The sequence below is a fragment of the Phascolarctos cinereus genome, unplaced genomic scaffold, assembly GCF_003287225.1.
Source record: "Phascolarctos cinereus isolate Bilbo 61053 unplaced genomic scaffold, phaCin_HiC Scaffold_9;HRSCAF=440, whole genome shotgun sequence".
Classification (NCBI taxonomy): Eukaryota; Metazoa; Chordata; class Mammalia; order Diprotodontia; family Phascolarctidae; genus Phascolarctos; species Phascolarctos cinereus.
In genome coordinates, this window is record NW_027556402.1 from 111,679,526 (window position 1) to 111,697,558 (window position 18,033).

An 18,033-nucleotide genomic window follows, 5' to 3' on the forward strand; every position below is an offset into this window, starting at 1 on the left:
AAACTAGGAAATATCCAGAAGATGGCAGTGAAGATGATGCCTTGAGATCATGTCATATGAGGGAATTGGTTGCGGGAACTGAAGAAAACTTGGGGATGGGGATGGGGAAAGATAGCTATCTTCAGACATCTTAAGAGATGTCATATGGAGGAGAGATTAAATTTATTGTGTTAGGCCCTAGAGAGCAGAACCAGGAGAAATAGATGGCAGCTGAAAAGTAGTAAATTTAGGCTTCATAGCAGGAAAATTTTCCTAATCCCTGGAGTTGTCCAAAAGTGGAATGGACTGCCTTGGGAAGTGGTGGGTTCCTCACATTGGAAGTCTTCAAGCTGAAGTTGGACAACCATTTGTCAGATATGCTATGGTGTTGGTAGGAGCTCTTTGGGGCTAGACTGGGCATGGGTTGCACTAGACGACTTCTGAAAGTCCTTGCCAACTCTTGGCTTCTATAATTCTGGCACAAATTCTGGCTTTCCCATTTATTGCCTGTGTGATGTGAGTACTTTTTACCACTATAGTTTCCTCATCTATAAAATGGGGTGTTATCTAATACCCTTCTAGCTCTAAATCTGTGATCTTCAAGTCCATAAAGTAGACAGTTTAGCTTGTATTTAGCAGTATGGATAATAATATAACAATAATAATAACTGACACTTACATAGCACTTTATATAACTGGATAACTATGATTGCTTTGGTAGTGGGTGCTCCTGGGGAGGGATTGATTCTACCAAGCAGCACCTTCTCGGCAAGCTACGATCATAGAATTGTCTGGGGCACAGAAAAATGATTGGCATAGGGTCATGCCCATACGTGTCAGAGATAAGACCCAAACCCAGGTCTTCATCACTCTGAGGCCACCATTCCTCTTTGCATAGCACATATGCAAAGCATTATGTAGACATTATCTTGTTTAAATCTCATGACAACTCTGCAAAGTAGTTACTGCCTGTATTGTCCCTCTGTTAAAGAGGGGAAGCAGACTAGTAGAGGTTTTGACTTGCCTGAGGTCACTTAGCCAGTAAGGGTCAGAATCAAGATTTGGGATGAGGTCTTTCTGACTCCAAGTCCAGGACTTAATCCCCTATGCCATATTCCTAGACAAAACTTAATTTGATATATCCTTATAACTCTATTCATTGGGTCCTTGTTTAATATTTAGTTCTAGCACATAAGATTATAGAACTGGACGAGACCTTAGATGTCATTAGGTGAGTGATGTCAAGCAGAAATAGATCTCTGTTGGCTGCACATTGACTTAGAAAATCATAATTTAACGTAACATATATTGTATTGTACTTTCATTTATTTTTAAAACATTTCCAAATTATATTTTAATCTTGTTTTCACCCCACTCAGAAATGATCTAGACTAGTGGTTTCTAAATTTTCTTGATTATACATTTCTATCAGTAAAACTATTTTGAGCACATCCTCAATCTGTGTATATTTATTTGTGAATTATATTCCATATGTTACCTTATACTACATGCATATATGTGCATTATAAAAATATATAAAATCGATTTTTTAAAAATGAGACAAAGATAAAATAAAAATATTTTAAAATAATGTTTTATTTTGTAAATGGTGCAAAAATATTTTGCCCTCACTAAAACATTTTATCAATTGAATATGCTTTATATTTTATAAATCTTAGTTTAATACTTTGTGATACCATAATTTTGAAGGTGTAGCTTTAAGTTCTATTTATTTTAGTACTCTATTTTAGCAGCTATGATAGCTGAAAAAGATACCTCACAAAGATACATTAATCTAAATGGAAGAAAGTGCATTGTTTGCTATGCTTACTAAATCACAATACTTATTTTTCAATCCCATCCATCAATTATGAAAATATTTTTGTTGACATTTGACTAGTAAATTTCCATTTTTCCTTCTTTCAATTCATGCAAAATAACCAGAAAGTGTTTCGTTTTTATGTTTTTAACAAATGGGTTCAAAATCCTTTTTAACTCTTTGGAATTCCTTTTCAACAGGTTGGAATACTCTGTTTCCAAGTTTTTAAAGTTTACAGCTATGAGAACTTTCATAGATGATATAGTAACATTATTTTCATCAGCAAAAGTCACATAACAGTGGCAACAATTCCAAACATCCGTTTTCAAAATATCCTTTCCACAGCCCATGTTTTCTTCAAAAATCACCTACTTTCTCACTCACTATTAAAGAATCACTTTTCCTTTGAAGAGACAGATCAGCAATGTTTATTTTTTTAAAAATATCTACTAAGTAGTATACTACTGACAGCTGCCTGTCATCACAGATAAAGGTCAGCAAATTCGGCACATTTTTCTTTTTTCTTTTTAAAGTAACTTGTAAAAACTTCTTCACGTTCAACAGCTCTTAAAAGCACTTTCCCACAAGATGACTAATGAGTCTCTGTGGTATAAAACCTTTCATGGTCACTCCTCATCTCACTACAAAGGATTATAAAGATTCTGCTACTTAAAGGTCTTGCTTTTATGAAATTAACATATTGATGACATCCCATGGCACTTTGTATGTCTCTGGCTCCAGCTTGTTCCTGCAATGTTATGAAGCAGGGAGGCAAGGCAGAACAAAGCATTTATTAAAAGCCTATTATGTTTCAGGCACCGTGCTAAGCATTTTACAAACATCTCATTTGATGTCATGACAACCCTGAAAGATAGGCTGTCCTGATCCTCGTTTTACAGTTGAGGAAACTGAGGCAAACAGATTTGTGTGTGTGTGTATGTGTCACACAACTAGTAAGTGTCTGATGCTAAATTTGAACTCAACTCTTCCTGACTCCAGGCCCAACATTCTCACAACTATGCCATCTAACTGCCTCTAGTGAATGAATGAATTTCATATCTAGTGCTGTCTCTCTAACTTTCCGTGGAATCCTTTTTATAAAATTCCAGTCAAAACAGCCAATCCATCAGTGGCTACATAGATTCATAAAATATTCATAGAATTTTCCATAAAATATTGTTTTTATTGAAGAAATCACTTGGTACTGAAAATATATCTTCTCCAGGATCTCTCCTTTAACAGCTCACAAAAAGTAGTTTTTTGTGTGTATTTTATTATTGCAACAGAATCTAACAAATACCATAAGCTGAGATGTGTTAGAAACTTTTTTCCAACTGTATAGCAAACCTCTCAGATTATGCATTTTTTTCCTAATGCTTTTTTCCATCAGATAGTTCAGCAGTGTTTTGTATGTGTCCTGACAGTATTTGTTGACAAAGGAATGCATTTAATTTCTTTTGCAGCTTTTTTTTTCCTGCTATGGCTAGAAGAACAAGTGTTTTTCCAATAGCATGTGGCCTTTTGTCTTTAGTTGTTAAGAAACCTGAAAGGAGGTCCTAAGCATGTATTGTTAAGTTTAGTGATTAAATACAATCATCATTATTTTTTGCCTCATAATGTGGCTGAGGACAAGCTCATTCAAGAAGTAGAGGTGTCATTTTCTTGTTCATTTATGCTCGGCATTATTAGCATTCTCTTCACTCCGTGATTTTGTTAAAATCTTTTTGCTGTTGTTGAAATTCAAATTTTAATTTTAAAATTTCATTGAAATGTAAGCTACATGTCCATTTTGTGAGGGTTGGCTTGGTTAAAATTAGATAATATATTATATGTAGATCTACTTGACTAGGCACAGGTAAAGTATAGTATGTTGCAGTATACTGAAAATGTCAGCCTCCACATTGTGTAACTCCTGTTGTGTATGTGAAACATGACTGATATAAAAACTGACCCTGTTGTTGATCCACAACTTAATTTTTCCTTTTTTGAAATAAAAGTAAATTTAATTAGAAATGCAAATAGTACCACCTCCCCTCCTCCCCCATAACACATCCCAGGTGGATCATCTTACATGCCTCACTTGGATCATCACTGGTGTAGACCAGTCTCTTCATTTCACTGATGTGGGAAGTGAAGCTTAACGATGGGTCATTGTCACAGTTTGTAAATGGAACAGCCAGGATTTTAATATGGTTCCTTGGAATCCAAAGTCCGCATTCACATATCTGGTTTAGTGGCAAACTGCAGCTCTAACATGGTACCATGAAGGTGGAATACATTAGCAATTACCCAATTTAGTTCTTTTATGCAAGAACCTGTTGCATTGATTACAGGCTCAATTACATTCATCACGCATGAAACAGTAGAATAAAAAAAAATAGAGAAAACTAAAGCACCCGTCACATTGCCTTAGGGGACATCATATGTTGCTGCTTATGACTGGGAAGCCGAACCTCTAGGGCTTACCAACTGTTACCTTCTTTTAAGGTTTTTCTAAACTAGTTTGGGACATGTTCATTCTTGGCAAATCCCAACAATTAGGCATAATGAAACACCTGACACTCCCCACAGAGAGGGTTTTGTGGGAGGTTGTTGTTGTTTTTTTTTTTTTGGTCTGTGAGTTGACCCCCTGTTTACTTAATTTGTAAAGTTCCCTGAACAAAACCATTTTTTCCCTATTTTTGAGTAAATTCTTTTTTTCCTCTCTCCTTTCTTCTTTTTTCTTTTGTTTCTTTTCCCTTCCTCTCGCCTTCCATTCTATTACTTTTTTTATCCCTTTTCTTTGCTTTTCTTCTACCTTCCTTTTCCTTCTCTTCTTTTTTTCTTTCCTTTCCTCATTCCTTTCTTCCTTCCTTTTCTACCTTCCTTCTTTCTTTCCTTCTATTTGTCTTTTGCTCCTCCCTTCCTTTTCTCCTTCTTCCCTCTAGCCCAGGAGCAGGGAACTGCAGCCTGGGGGCCGCACGTAGCCCTCTAGGTTCTCAAGTGCAGTGCTTTGAATCCAAACTTCACAGAACAAATCTCTTTAATATAAGGATTTGTTCTGTAAAACTTAGACTCAGCCAAAAGGCCCCACCCAGGGACCTAGGAGGCTACAGGTTCTCCACTCCTGCTCTAGCCCCTCTCTCCTCCCTCCCTGTCTTCCTTCCTCATTCCCCACTTTTCTTTCTTTTATTCTTTCCTTTCTTCCTTCTTCCCTTTTTCCTTCCTTCTTCCCTCTTTCTTTCCCTTCCTCCCCAAGTCATCCTAGAAAAATGATAATAACTTGGTATTTTGATCAGACTAGGAAAAATATAATACTGATAAATTACCTTTGAAATAATTTCAGATATTAGGTCAGGGAAACACCAGCTTGTCCTTCTAGAACAAAAAATCTTAATATATTCATACTATCAAAGAGACAGATTTTATTACTAGATTCTCCTTTTAAATATTTGCTTTGAGGCAGAGATTCTATTCTGACCTTATGGGGTTGGTTGGGTTTTGCTTGGCTGCTGGGGGATTTTTTTGTATTAGTACACCATAAAATGTTAGTGCTGGAAGGAATCTTATAGGTCATCCAGTCTCACCCTCTCGTTTCACAGAATAGGAAACAAGGCCATAAAGGGCTGAGTTACTTACCCAATGTCAGTCAATTAGTTAATGTCAGAGCTGAACCAAGTCTCTTAACTTCCAATAGTGTGCTCTTTCCTCAACATCACCATCATTGCCTGTAGTTCTCACATTGGTCCATACTGAACATACAGCTCTTCCTATGTAGCTGCTTCTCCTCCACCTTCTTTCATTCACTGCCATATTGGAGAATAGTCTGTTTGAAGTCAGCTTTGGGCAGTTTTATTTATATAAACTGACCACATATGAGAACAGAATTTTCTCCAAAAGGCAGCAAAATCAACAGCAGTTTTTTGAAAAAATCATTTTTATATTTTCTTTTTTATTGTGAACTTAAAATTCATCATCAAACACAATCATTTAAAGAGATTACATAAGCAGCTGTTGTTGTATGTAGTTTGTTTTTTAGGAACTATGTTAAATATCATATAATGTCTGATTTTGGTTATATCTGTCTGTCTATCTCTATCAAGAAAAACAGAGACAGAGACAGAGAGAAAAGAAGAGAGAGAGAGAGAGAGAGAGAGAGAGAGAGAGAGAGAGAGAGAGAGAGAGAGTGAGTGAGAGTGAGAGAGGCAGGCCTCTAGTGGATAGTGGACAGAGCACCAGGCCTGGAGTCAGGAAGACCTGAGTTCAAATCTAGCTCAGTCACTTACTAGTTGTATGACCCTGGGCAAGTCACTTAACCCTATTTACCTCAGTTTCCTCATCTGTAAAATGAGCTGGAGAAGGAAATGGCAAAACCCTCCAGTATCTCTGCTTAAAAAAAAAAAAGACCCAAAAAACAAAAACAAACTCAAATGGATCATGAAGAGACTGACATGACTGAAAAATTACTGAAAACAAAAAACAAAATCACTTCCCTGTCATGTCACTGAATGCTGTTTTTTAAAAAGTGGTGGTAGAGGTGGGGAGCTTATTTTGATTCAAGAATTACATGTCATACCTTGTAGATTCCCTAACTTCTGTCAAGGTTCAGTTTTAGGGTACCACCTTCTGTTCAAGGCCTTCCCTCACACTCCCTCCCACCTTTGTTAGTGTGCTTACTCTGCCTAAAATGATTTTGTATATATCTTGTCCTGATTTGTCTATGTATGTGTTGTTTCTCCCAAGTTAAATGTAAACTCTATGAGAGCAGGGACATTTTTTTCCTTTTTTTCTTTTGTATCTCCAAAACCCAGCACAGTGTCTTCCATGTTGTGTGAGCTTAAGAAATGCTTATTTATTGAATGAATGAATGAATGTTGGCTTTTCTGTGAGAACTGGAGGATTATTATGTCTTTTGCCTCAGGAAGGCAGCACAAAAGACTAGTAGGGGATTCCAAAGCCACCAAACTCCCAGCAAGCACTTTGTACAACTCTGGACTTAAAGATTGCTGAAAGAGGCAGAGTCCCACTGGAAAAGACACTAACCGATTACACAATAGAAACCTACATTGATTACTACAGGGTCTATTATACTTTGATGGCAGAAAACAATTTTCCACATGATGATTTTTGCTCATTGAGAAGGAAAGGAATTTTTTTTAATGTGGGAAACTGCCCTGGGTTGAGGTGAGGATCAGTCCCATAGGCTGGAGTTGCCCTGTTCAAGTGAATTTTCGTATCATGATGGGTGACAAAAGTGAGAAGTATTTCCATCTGGTTTCCAGGGTTGGGTTTAACTCCACTCTGTCCTAGTGCCCTGGGCCACTTTGCTGCTCTGTAAGTGTTAAATAGTAAGTGACTCAGACACCTGAAGGAATCAGGTTCCATACTAGGAAAGCCCTTCTGTGTCTGACATAGAATTGTCTGTCCCCTGGGATGGCATACTGGATACTCAGGCTTTTTGAGGTCATCCAGGTGAAAGGCTGGTTACTCTGAGACAGTAACAGCTCATCAATAGCTTTCCTCGAAATCTTTCAAGCTTTCCTCTCATGAGAACTTATATGAACTGATGCAACATGAATAAACAGAACCAGGAAGACAATATTCCCAAGGATTATGGTAATTTAAATGGAAATAAAATAGGAAGAAAATCGAAATGAACCAAGCTTGGCCCCAAAGAAGAGTTGGGAGAAGGTACCTCCCACAAACCTCTGCTTCTTAGCAGAGGTCCAGAGAACCGTGGCTATGGAACGTTGAATCTAACGCCTGGCTTTTTTTGATGTATAGGTTAGTTTTGCTTGATACGTGTTTATTCTTTGAATAAAAGGGACTGGTTGTTCCATGGGAGGAAGAGGAAGAATGAATGGCTACAATGAGAGATATGGGTGACATAAAAACAAAAGATATTTTTAAATTTCCTAGGAAAAAAAAAGATAAAGAAAAAACCTTTCCCCTAATCTGAAATACAACTTCCCAGAATCATGTTTCTCTATAATTTCATAATGGGAATTATTTCTTTGGGACTTAGACCATCACTTCTGTTGTCTCCTGGATCATCTAGGTGGAGCAGTAGATAGAGCACCTGGTCTGGAGTCAGGAAGACCTGAGTTCAAATCCAGCTTCAGACACTTACTAGATTTGTGACCCAGGGCAAGTCACTTAACCCTGTTTGCCTCAGTTTCCCCATCTGTCAAATGATCTGGAGAAGGAAATGGTAAACCAGTCCAGTATCTCTGCCAAGAAAACCCCAAATGGGGTCACCAAGAGTCGGACACAACTGAAACAACTGAACAACAGTGACTGTTGTGTCCTTCCCTACCATTTCAAGTGCTTTATCCTTTCTTGTTCAAATGTTATCTGGCAGTATTTATGGAATGGTGACTTTATCCCAAGGGACTATACCCTTTGGACCACCAACTCTCTGAAACTTGCATTCCTCGTGGTGATACCACACTAACTCTGACCAGTACAACTCTGTGTTTTTCACTGGTTCCTGTCCTTCTTCTGGTCACCCGTGTTCCAGCTGAATGAGCTATTACTCTTCCTTGAACATAACCTGTGCTTTCTTGCCTCCTCTGTTTTGTTTCTGCCATTGCCCTCGTGGAATACCACATGCCCTCATTTCTGCTCATCAAATAGGTCGTGATGGGTGACAAAAGTGAGAATTCTCTTCCATCTGGGTTTCAGTATTGGGTTTGATTTCACTCTGCCGTAGCACCATCAAAATCTTAGCCATTTTAAGATCTCCCTCAAATGTTGCCTGCTTCGTGAAGCCTTGCTACTTTTGTTCACCGGTTACTCTGGAGACAGTAACAGTTCATCAGTAGCCTTCCTCGAAGACCTCCAAAGTTTCTCTTGTTGAAAACTTATATGAACTGATGCAGCATGAAGAAGCAGAACCAGTAAGATAATATTCACCAGGATTATGGCCATTTAAATGGAAACAAAGTGTGAACAAAACAACCAAAATGGGCAAAACTTGGCCCCAAAGAAGAGGTAGGAGAAGGCACCTCGCCCAAACCGTTTGACTAGAATCTTCATGTCCTCCATACTGATCTATTCATACTCCTCTTAGGGCGCATCTAGTCTACCCAAAATTGTTGTGCACGTGTTCAAAATCACTGAGTGGCAATTTGGTTCAATTTAGCACACATGTATTAGCTTCAGCATCATGTCTCATTCATCTTTTTATCCTCTGCAAGCTGTGATGCTATGATGATGCTAAACGGTGCCAAATGCATTTGTAATAGTAAGTGAATATTTACTTATTAAGTGAATGTAGGATCAAAATAAGAACTTCCTGAAATGATGTATAGTCTAATGAGTTTTTACTTTCTTGTTCATATGAAGAGAGGAAAACATTATTAAAGCAGCCCCTTATTACTTTTTTCCTTAGAGACCATGATAGTTTTAAATAGGGTGGGCCTGTCACTCACAAAACTGCTATGCCAAAGAAACTTTGGCATTAAACTGTATCCCCAAACTTCATTACACATCACTATCTTCAAACTTGATTCATTTTCATTGAGAGATGGCTGGGTAGCACAGTGGGTAAAGAACAGAACCTGGAGACAGGAAGACCTGACACTGGCTAGCTGAGTGGCCCTGGGCAATTCACTTAACTTCTGTCTGCCTCAGTTTCTTTATCTGTAGAATGGGGTTAATAATAGCACCTATTGTATAGAGCAAATGAGATAAAATTCAGCCTCTGGTACTAGTTAGCTAAATGACTCTGGGCAAGTCATTTAATGTCTGCTTCAGTTTACTCATCAATAAAATAGCACCTCCTTCCCAATATTGTTGTGAAGATTGAATGGTATAAAATTTGTAAAACGCTTTGCAAATCTTTAAGTGCCATCTAAATGCTAATTATTTTCATTATTTACATTTTAATCAATTAATTTCAATCTCTGCAGTGCCCTCCCAACTTTTCATGCACTGCCTATGAATCTCTGTCAGGATTCTTTGTCCGTTCATTCTCCCCCACTTTTGGATGTGCTGTATATTTCTGCCTCTGATTTTTTCCACTCTGCATTGTTTGATGAAGGTCTTTCTAGATTTCTTTGTGTGTTGGTCTTAATTGTATTGTAATATTCCATTACATTAATGTGCCGCAGTTTATTCAGCCATTTCTCTATTGTTAGACATTTAAGCTGCTTCCACTTCTTTGCAATTAAAAATAAAACTCCTGCGAAAAGTTTTGAACAGATGACCATTTTCTTGTTTGTTTGTTTTTGATAATAACCCTTTTAGGGTGCGTTCCTAACAATGGAATGATTGGGTCAAAGGGTATGATTATTTTTGTAACCTTTACCATGTGATGCTGCCAGATGGCTCTTAAAAAGATTCTGCAATTTTCCAATTTCACAAGCAATGAATGGATGTACAGTTTTTTCATATCCCTTCCAGGAAGCATTGATTTTCTTTGCTTTTTACTATTCTTGCCAATTTGACTGGTGGGTAGTAGTTACTTCTGGATTGTTTCAATTTTCATTTCTTTGACTCTTAGTGAGGTCGGATATTTTTTTCAGGTGATTATTAACAATCTGTGTTCCCTCTTCTGAAAACTCTCTGTTCCATCATCCTTTTCTCCATGCAAATTTGATTCTAGGACTATTGGTTACTACTACAGGTTATGTTACAGCAATTTTTTCCCCCCCTTTTCTCCTATTACATCAAGAGGAGGTTCTTAGAAAATTGATTTATTAAAAAAAACCTCTTTTTGTTTTTGTTTTTTCAGAAGGGTAAGAGAAGAAGACAAACTAGGCCTGGATGTGTAGACTTGACCCCAGGGGTGTGGGAGCCTCAGCTGAGAGAGTAAATGAACAGTAACACAGCTGACTTAATTCAACTATAGCTTATGTCAGCTTGTCCCAAGCAAGAAGGAGGCAGAAAGATACAGGATTAAGTGGGAGGTGCAGAGCTTAAACAAAAATAGATGGTTTGAAAGAAAAGGCTGAGTTGTAAAGGTCAGCCTGACTCTGAACCTAAATTTGGGGCCTGTCCCAGAGCCCTGGATATTGGACATCTGTGGGGCAGAACTCCTGGCTCCATACATCACCTGAGATTCACACTGATGCTAGGGCAGTCTTTTCAAAAGGCCCAACACTAACAGGAAATGCTTTCTTTCTTTTCCTCTTTGATGTTGTTCCCACACTCTTTGGGCGATAATAAGAACTTGGCAAGAACTTTGAAGAAAGGGGGAGGGGAAAGAGAGGCACCATCAAGGCGTGGCAGGCAATTTAGAGTAGAAGAAGCTTTTAGATTGTAGTGGGTCCAACCTGCTCATTGAGTCAACCGTAGAAAAACCCTTTTCTTGAGCCTGGACTAAATCAGGTAGATTGTGAATGGTGGAGATTTTTATCGGTGTTTGTGCTTTTTTTTTTTTAAAGGTCAAGAGTTGTCATAAGAGGACAGAAAGCACTTCATGTAAATCGTTCTTGGAATCATCCCAAGTAGCTTTTAAGGCTAACTTCGTGTCTTGCTGTGCTTCAAATAGCAAAGCCTAGGAGTGCTTTTTCATCAAGATAGGAAAAAACTGGGGAAAGGAAATGGAAATAGAAAAAAAAGACAGCCAAGTGTAAGGCATTTTGCTGTGTTGTTCGTTGGCTTTGGGGAGATCTTGTGTTATATATCAAATGATTCCCTTTCTGTCTGCACTTCAGATTTCTGCCTGGGCCACATAAAGGCTGGCTAGTGCAGGATCCTATGACATCATTTAAGTGCTCTGTGATAAAGGCTTCTTTTGTTTATGCTCTAAATATTAAATAGTTTAAGGGGAAGATGCACAAGAAGAACCAGCATGGTGGCTAGACCTCTACTGGCAGTCAGACAGGGTTCAAGAGAGTTGTTGACATTCTGTCAGATCTCTAAGGAGGAATCTGAGGGAGGCCAAGGTGGTTGTTTTATGCTTAGGGATCTAGCCTAGCCTAGGTGCCCACTAAGAGCCCTGGGTTTGAAGTTGGAGGACCTGTGTTCAAAATTCTGGTTCAGTTCCTTATTGCTCACTCATATGGCGTTGGGCAAGGTAGTTATCAGTTTCCTCATCTATACCACCTAGCACAATGTTTGTAAAGCACTGAACAGTACTTAGTAAGCAGTAGACACTATACAAATGCTTATTCTGTTCCCACCGCCCATGCACCCCAGCTGCCTCACGTCTTCCCAAAAGATCTAAAATTTCTTAAGACATAAAACATGTTCTGCTCCAAATTGTTTGCCTCACAGTTTCTGGCACAGGTGCTGGGCATGCAGTAAGCATTTTTAAAATGCTTGTGAACTTGAAACCATGCGATCTTATATTTAAATTAACAAATGATCCACCTTCCTAATTGCACCTCAGAGTTAACCCAGCTGCTAGAAGTTTTGCTACAACCCTATGAGGCACCAAGCGCAAGCATTATTATCGTCCTTGGGGGGAGATTCAGACTCCCAAGTCGGTCCGTCCTACCCTCTGCACCTTGCTGCTTCTTAAAATATGACTAAAAACAGGACTGTGATTAAGGAATGCATTGATTGTGCTAGCATACTGCCTATATTTTCTGGTTGTGGCTGCGAAGTTAGGTGGTGGCATGATGGGTAGAGCAGTGGACTTCCTGAGATCCAATCTTGACTTGTCCAGTTACTAGCTTTGTGATCCCTGGGCAAGTCATAACCTCTCTTGAGTTTTCTCATCTGTAAAATGGAGATAATAATAGCACCTCCTTCACAGAGTTGTTGGAAGACTCAAATGAGATGACATATATATCTACTCATACGGGTTTTGATCCTGCTTAATAAATGTACATGTCCCATATGCATCTAAATGTGTATACATATACATATACACATACACAGGCATACATGTATACACGTATACCTATAGATATGTGTATACATGTTTGTATACACACATACATACACACATATGATTAAAGACCGAGCAACTAATATCCTCAGCTGAAGGGAGAACAGGCAGCTAATTGCGACATTACAACTTCTAAGATCGTCATCTTTCCAAGTGTTAATCTCTCTCTCCTGCACTTAACTTTGCTTCCTAAGTGGTCTTGGAGCTCCAGTTCTTAACGAGTAGCAAAATATTCTTGTCTCTGATAAATTTTCATTTAGCACCACTATAAGGTGATGAACTTACCTGTCTTTTAGATAACATAAAACCTTGCACACACACTCGCACGCACACACACTCGGATACTCTTTCAATTCTGAGTCCCACTCAGGCATTCTTTTCCTAGTTGGAGATTACTGAGTAATCAGAACCATGCCACTCAGATCAGAACCATGACAGAACTTTGTCAGTTAGGTGGTGGCATGGTGGGTAGAGCAGTGGACTTCCTGACATTGAATCTAGCTTTGTGATCCCTGGGCAAGTCATAACTTCTCTTGAGTTTTCTCATCTGTAAAATGGGGACCTTTTGCACAAGGTTATTGTGAGACTCAAATGAGTTAACACATGGAAAGCATTTTTCAAACTTTAAAGCCCTATATAAGTCAACTATTATTGTTATTATCACCCTAAATGCTAGAATCACTCCATCAGCACTAGGACCAAGGGTGCCTTATTTTTGTAAGCTGAGGAAAGATAAAGGTGCTTGCGTCCCTGTAAGAACTGAGCCATTTCCTAAATGGAAGTTCACTGGATGGGTCACTCCAGTGTGGAGGAAGTAGAAACAGCCCTGGATTTGGAATCCTGGCTCTGCCACTTGCTGCCACAGTGACCTTAGACAAGTCACTTACCTCCTTGAGCCTCATGTTTCTTAACTGTCAAATGATTGGATTAGATGACCTTCCAAGATTCTTTCCAAGTCCTACGGACCTATGGGCTCTAAAACCTCTGAAGATCTATATCCAAGGGATTCAAAAGCACCCCCAAATGCCTAAGGATCCTCACCAAAACATACCCCCCTTTTACTATTCCCTTCCTCCTCTGTGCTGTTACTCACAGGCACTGTCTTAGATTCCCCACATTCTGGTTATCTCATCACTTTTTCTTCTCCACAGTCACTCAGACCAAACACTACCTTCCATAGACTCCAACTCCTCTCTACACTTGTCACAAATACAAAAGGGTGGTCACTTCTCCTATTACTAGCGTCATGGTCTTCTTATTGTCATGACTCATTAGAGATAGCTTCAACTTAACCATACAGCAGCTGCTTCTTCAGATGCTAATTTACACAAGAGAAGACAGTGTCATATCTATATCTCTATGTATGTATGTAGGCATGTATATATACATAAAATATACATGCATATATCCACACATATATGTGTGGATGTGTGTATATATGCATACATATGTGTATATAATACATATGTTTTAAATTGAGTTCAGAAACAGTTAAAGCGTCTTTACCATAATTTGTGTCTGTTATCGAAGCCACGTGGTGTTATAAACAGAGCACCTGAGTATTGCAACCCTGGTTTCAAGTTACAATTCTGCCTCCTCCTAATTAGATGATCAGAGAGGAGTCACTTAGGCCATATGTGCATTAGTTTCCTCACTGAATGAGGTACTTGGGTCAAGGTCCCTTCCAGTTCTAAATTTCTAAGAATCTACAATTCTAGTCAGATTTGAGACCATTAGAGTTTAAAGTTTAGGGCTCACATTTTATTGGTGGTTGTTTGCATTGCATCCACCGTCCCAACTTGATGAATAAGGCAGTGCTATGCTAAAAAAAGATTTGTTCAAATGCAGTGAAGAATCAGGTTTGGATTATGGACAAAGGATTGATTTTGCTTTTTAACAAGAGTTCAGGAGTTTCATTTATGAAACCCTGAGTCCTTGAAAGCTCTGTAACTCCCCCTCTTCCCTTCCCAGTTTCTTTAGAAGTATATATGTACATATAATCCTTATTTAGAATAAGAATATTATAGAGACAACAGATGGTACACCTGTGTAGCTTCCAGAGTCCATACATAGAATGTTGGGAAAACAGTGGGCATTGGTGGTTGGGAGTGACAGTTGAGAAATGGTTAGATGGGGGTGCATGTTTCCCGACGGAGTCAAGAAGAAGCAGAAAGTGTGTCTGTCTGTAAGGATCTAGGAAGAATTTGTACTATGTACTCTTTTCCTTATAGAGCTAAGAGTGTATGGGTTTTGACATTATGAAGACTGACTTGCTAAACTATGGAGAAGAACTTAGTAAGAGGGTCAGGTTTTGAGAGAAGCTGGAGAAAAGGGTTCTGTTATTGCTGGTGAGAATCTAAAGAAGACAGGGAGATGGAGAGATCTGAGGAAGCTGTTTTCATCTCTGCCTTCCAAAGAGAGCTTGAGGAGACATTAAATGGAGTAATAGTTATTTTTAAAAAGGTTTTGAGGTGACTTTGGTGGAAATATTGGTCCTAACCAAACTATAAATAGTTACATAGAGAGAAGGTCATAGATACAGAGCTAGAAGGAAATCTGAGGCCACTGAGTCCAACCCCTTCATTTTACAGATGATGAAACTGAGGCAGAGAGAGGTTAAGTGACTTGGGAGGTTAAGTGAAGGAAGTCAATTAGGGAGTCACATTGCCAGAAAGTATCTGAGGAATGATTATAACTCAGATCTTTCTAACTCTTAAATCCAATGTTCTTTATCCACTATACGAACACCACTACCCCATAAATATGGTAAAAGTTTATTATTTGTCCCAATTGTTTATTGTTGTAATTTTGATACTTATTTAAATATAGGCAAATGAGAAAAATTATTAATTTTTCAGCATACCACTGAGGGCTTAAGAGCTATGGGGTTAAGAATGTAGCCAGCCACATTGTTACTCCCTCAAATTTGAAGTAGCAGTCATCCCTCTGGGGAACTCCAGCCTATCAGTATGAATGTGAATTGGGGGAAAGTGAGTCAAGAAGGAGTGATACACAATAGTCAAGGCCCCAGATTGGTACCTTTTTCAGATGTGTTGCTACACTGAGATTCATTTTACCTTAATCTCATCTCTGCTCCTTACTATCAGTATAACCTTAGAAAGTCTCTTACCCTCTCTAAGCCTCAGTTTCCTCATTGTAAAATGATGGGATTAGACTAAATGAACTTCTAAGCTCCCTGACAATCTAAAAATGTGATGTTTGATCCAATGAAATGTTTCTTCCCATGAGAAGGAATAGATACATAGGGTCATATATATGATCGTAGAGCTAGTTGGAAGGGATCATCTCATCAAATCCCCTCATTATACAAATGAGGAAACTGAGGCCCAAGGAGATTAAATGACTTGTTAAAGGTTGCAGCCATCAAGTCAAAGGCAAGATTTGACCCCCAGGCTTCTGACTTCAAAGACAATCCTCTTTTCACTGTATCTTTTGGTAGCAATCTGAACTTTAGAAGTTAAGATAAAGGAAGCCCTGACATAGTCCTGCTAACAGCAATGTGCCCAACCTAGCCCCTTCATGGTCTTCATACTTGCTTTTGGTTCCTGGTCCTGGTCCCCTGCCCCCTCTGTTCTGACTCTATGATGAGAAATCAGTTCTCATTCAGAATTACAAGATTGTGATGTTTTTGTTTTTCTTTCTATGTTCATTTTTAGCTGAAAGCTACAAGGAAACACAGGCAGTGAAGATCAAAGAGGAACCTATGGAAGTTGACATCCATGACTCCCGGGCCTCAATATCACCAAGCCGGAATGTGGGCTATAGCACTTTATTAGGGCGAGAGAAAACCGAACCCTTACAAAAGATGCCAGAGGGCAGAATGGGCCCTGAAAGAAGCCTCTTCAGTCAGGATATCTCTGTGAAGATGGCTTCAGAGCTCCTCTTCCAACTGTCAGGTAAAAATGTTTAGCATTCTCTCCAATAGATGGCTGGGGAATCTCACTGATTTGGAATAATTGGGAGGAAAGCCAGTCAAGCAGTGAAGACTTTGAATTATCTGATATTTTTTACACAGTTTTATTACTTTAGGTCCTTAGAGTGACCCAGGCTAACAGCTAACAAGTGTTGCCAACTAGAAATCTAGCCAAAATCACTATAATTAATAGTTAAGAATCGTTTGGAATTAGAATATTAATTATTCCCATGCAAACATCACTGCTTTCTGAACAAGCTAACTATCCTATTTTTAATCTGATTCGTGCTCTTTGTTCACTCAACAAACCATTTTTCCCCTTCCATAGACAATGGAATAATCAGCTTCAGCCTAGCCTGGCGTAGGGCTTGAGATATCCACCCAATGCAAGAGGCGTTTATTAAGGGCCCTGTGCTAGGCCCTGGGAGTGTAAAGACAGAATGGAAAATGGTCCCTGCCCTCTAGTAGCTTACATTCTGTTAAAGTGTGCCCTGAGGTCTGAATACCCAGGGTCTGAATTAGTGACATTTTACATCACTTTGGGAAAGAGTGAAAAAGAGAAAGCTGGGGAAGGGGAGGCAGAGTATTGACAAATAATTTTTAAAATAAATAAAATAGAGATAGCATGAGATAGTGGATAGAGCTAGCCTCAGAGTTGGGAAGACCGAAGTCCAAGTCTTTCCTCTGACATACTAGATGGGATTCTGGGCAGACTGCTTAACGTCTCAGGGTCCCCAGGGAACTCTGAAGACTGTAAGTTTCAGAGCAGGTGATGATCTGTTTTGGTAGATGAGGTTCCCTATTCTAGTGAAATCATAAGTCTAATCTCAAAATAAACTCCCTGAAACCCCAATAATAGGTAGTATTTATATGATGCTTTATGCTTTCCAAAGGGTTTTTACAGATGTTGTTTAATTTGATACTTGGGAGGTAGATGCTATTATCCCATTTTATAAATTAGGAAACTGAGGAAAGCAGAGATTAATTGATTTGTCTAACATCTATTAAATGTCTGAGGTCAGATCTGGACTCAGGTCTTCCTTACTCCAAATCCAATGGTCTATCCACTGAACAGCTTATCTACCTCTAAGAACAAACCATACTTTCCATGAGCCAATTATATTTTACTCAGCAAGCATTTATTAAATTCCTACTATGTGCCAGACACTTTGCTAAATGTTGGGGATACAAAGAGAGGTTAAAAATAGTCCTCCCAAGGCCTTCGATAGCCCCTTGTTACTGGCCACATGCCTAAGGAGGCATTATTAATTCTTTTGAGCCACTGGCTGATGTTAATGCAAAGAAGGAGAAAATTGCACTGAAGTTAATGTCCTCTCCAAGGTAGAAAGCTTCACTGAAACCATGTATGCATGTGGACCTGAGTGGCATGTTATGGTGGGATACACAGCATCTGTGCTAAGAAGTGTAGATTTGCCCAGAAATAAATACTGCAGACTCCTCCTCATGCGGACACCCTGT

The 18,033-nt window shown here is 38.9% G+C and overlaps 1 protein-coding gene across 4 annotated transcripts in view; it reads left to right on the plus strand.

Annotated features, from left to right (window-relative positions):
* ZNF827 (zinc finger protein 827) overlaps positions 1–18,033 on the plus strand; it is a 253,072-nt gene that overhangs the window by 121,623 nt on the left and 113,416 nt on the right. For all 4 annotated transcript variants that reach the window (XM_020978295.2, XM_020978297.2, XM_020978296.2 and 1 more), the window contains exon 6: positions 16,298–16,537. In XM_020978295.2, the coding sequence (XP_020833954.1) occupies positions 16,298–16,537 (240 nt within the window). The remainder of the gene's footprint in view (positions 1–16,297; positions 16,538–18,033) is intronic.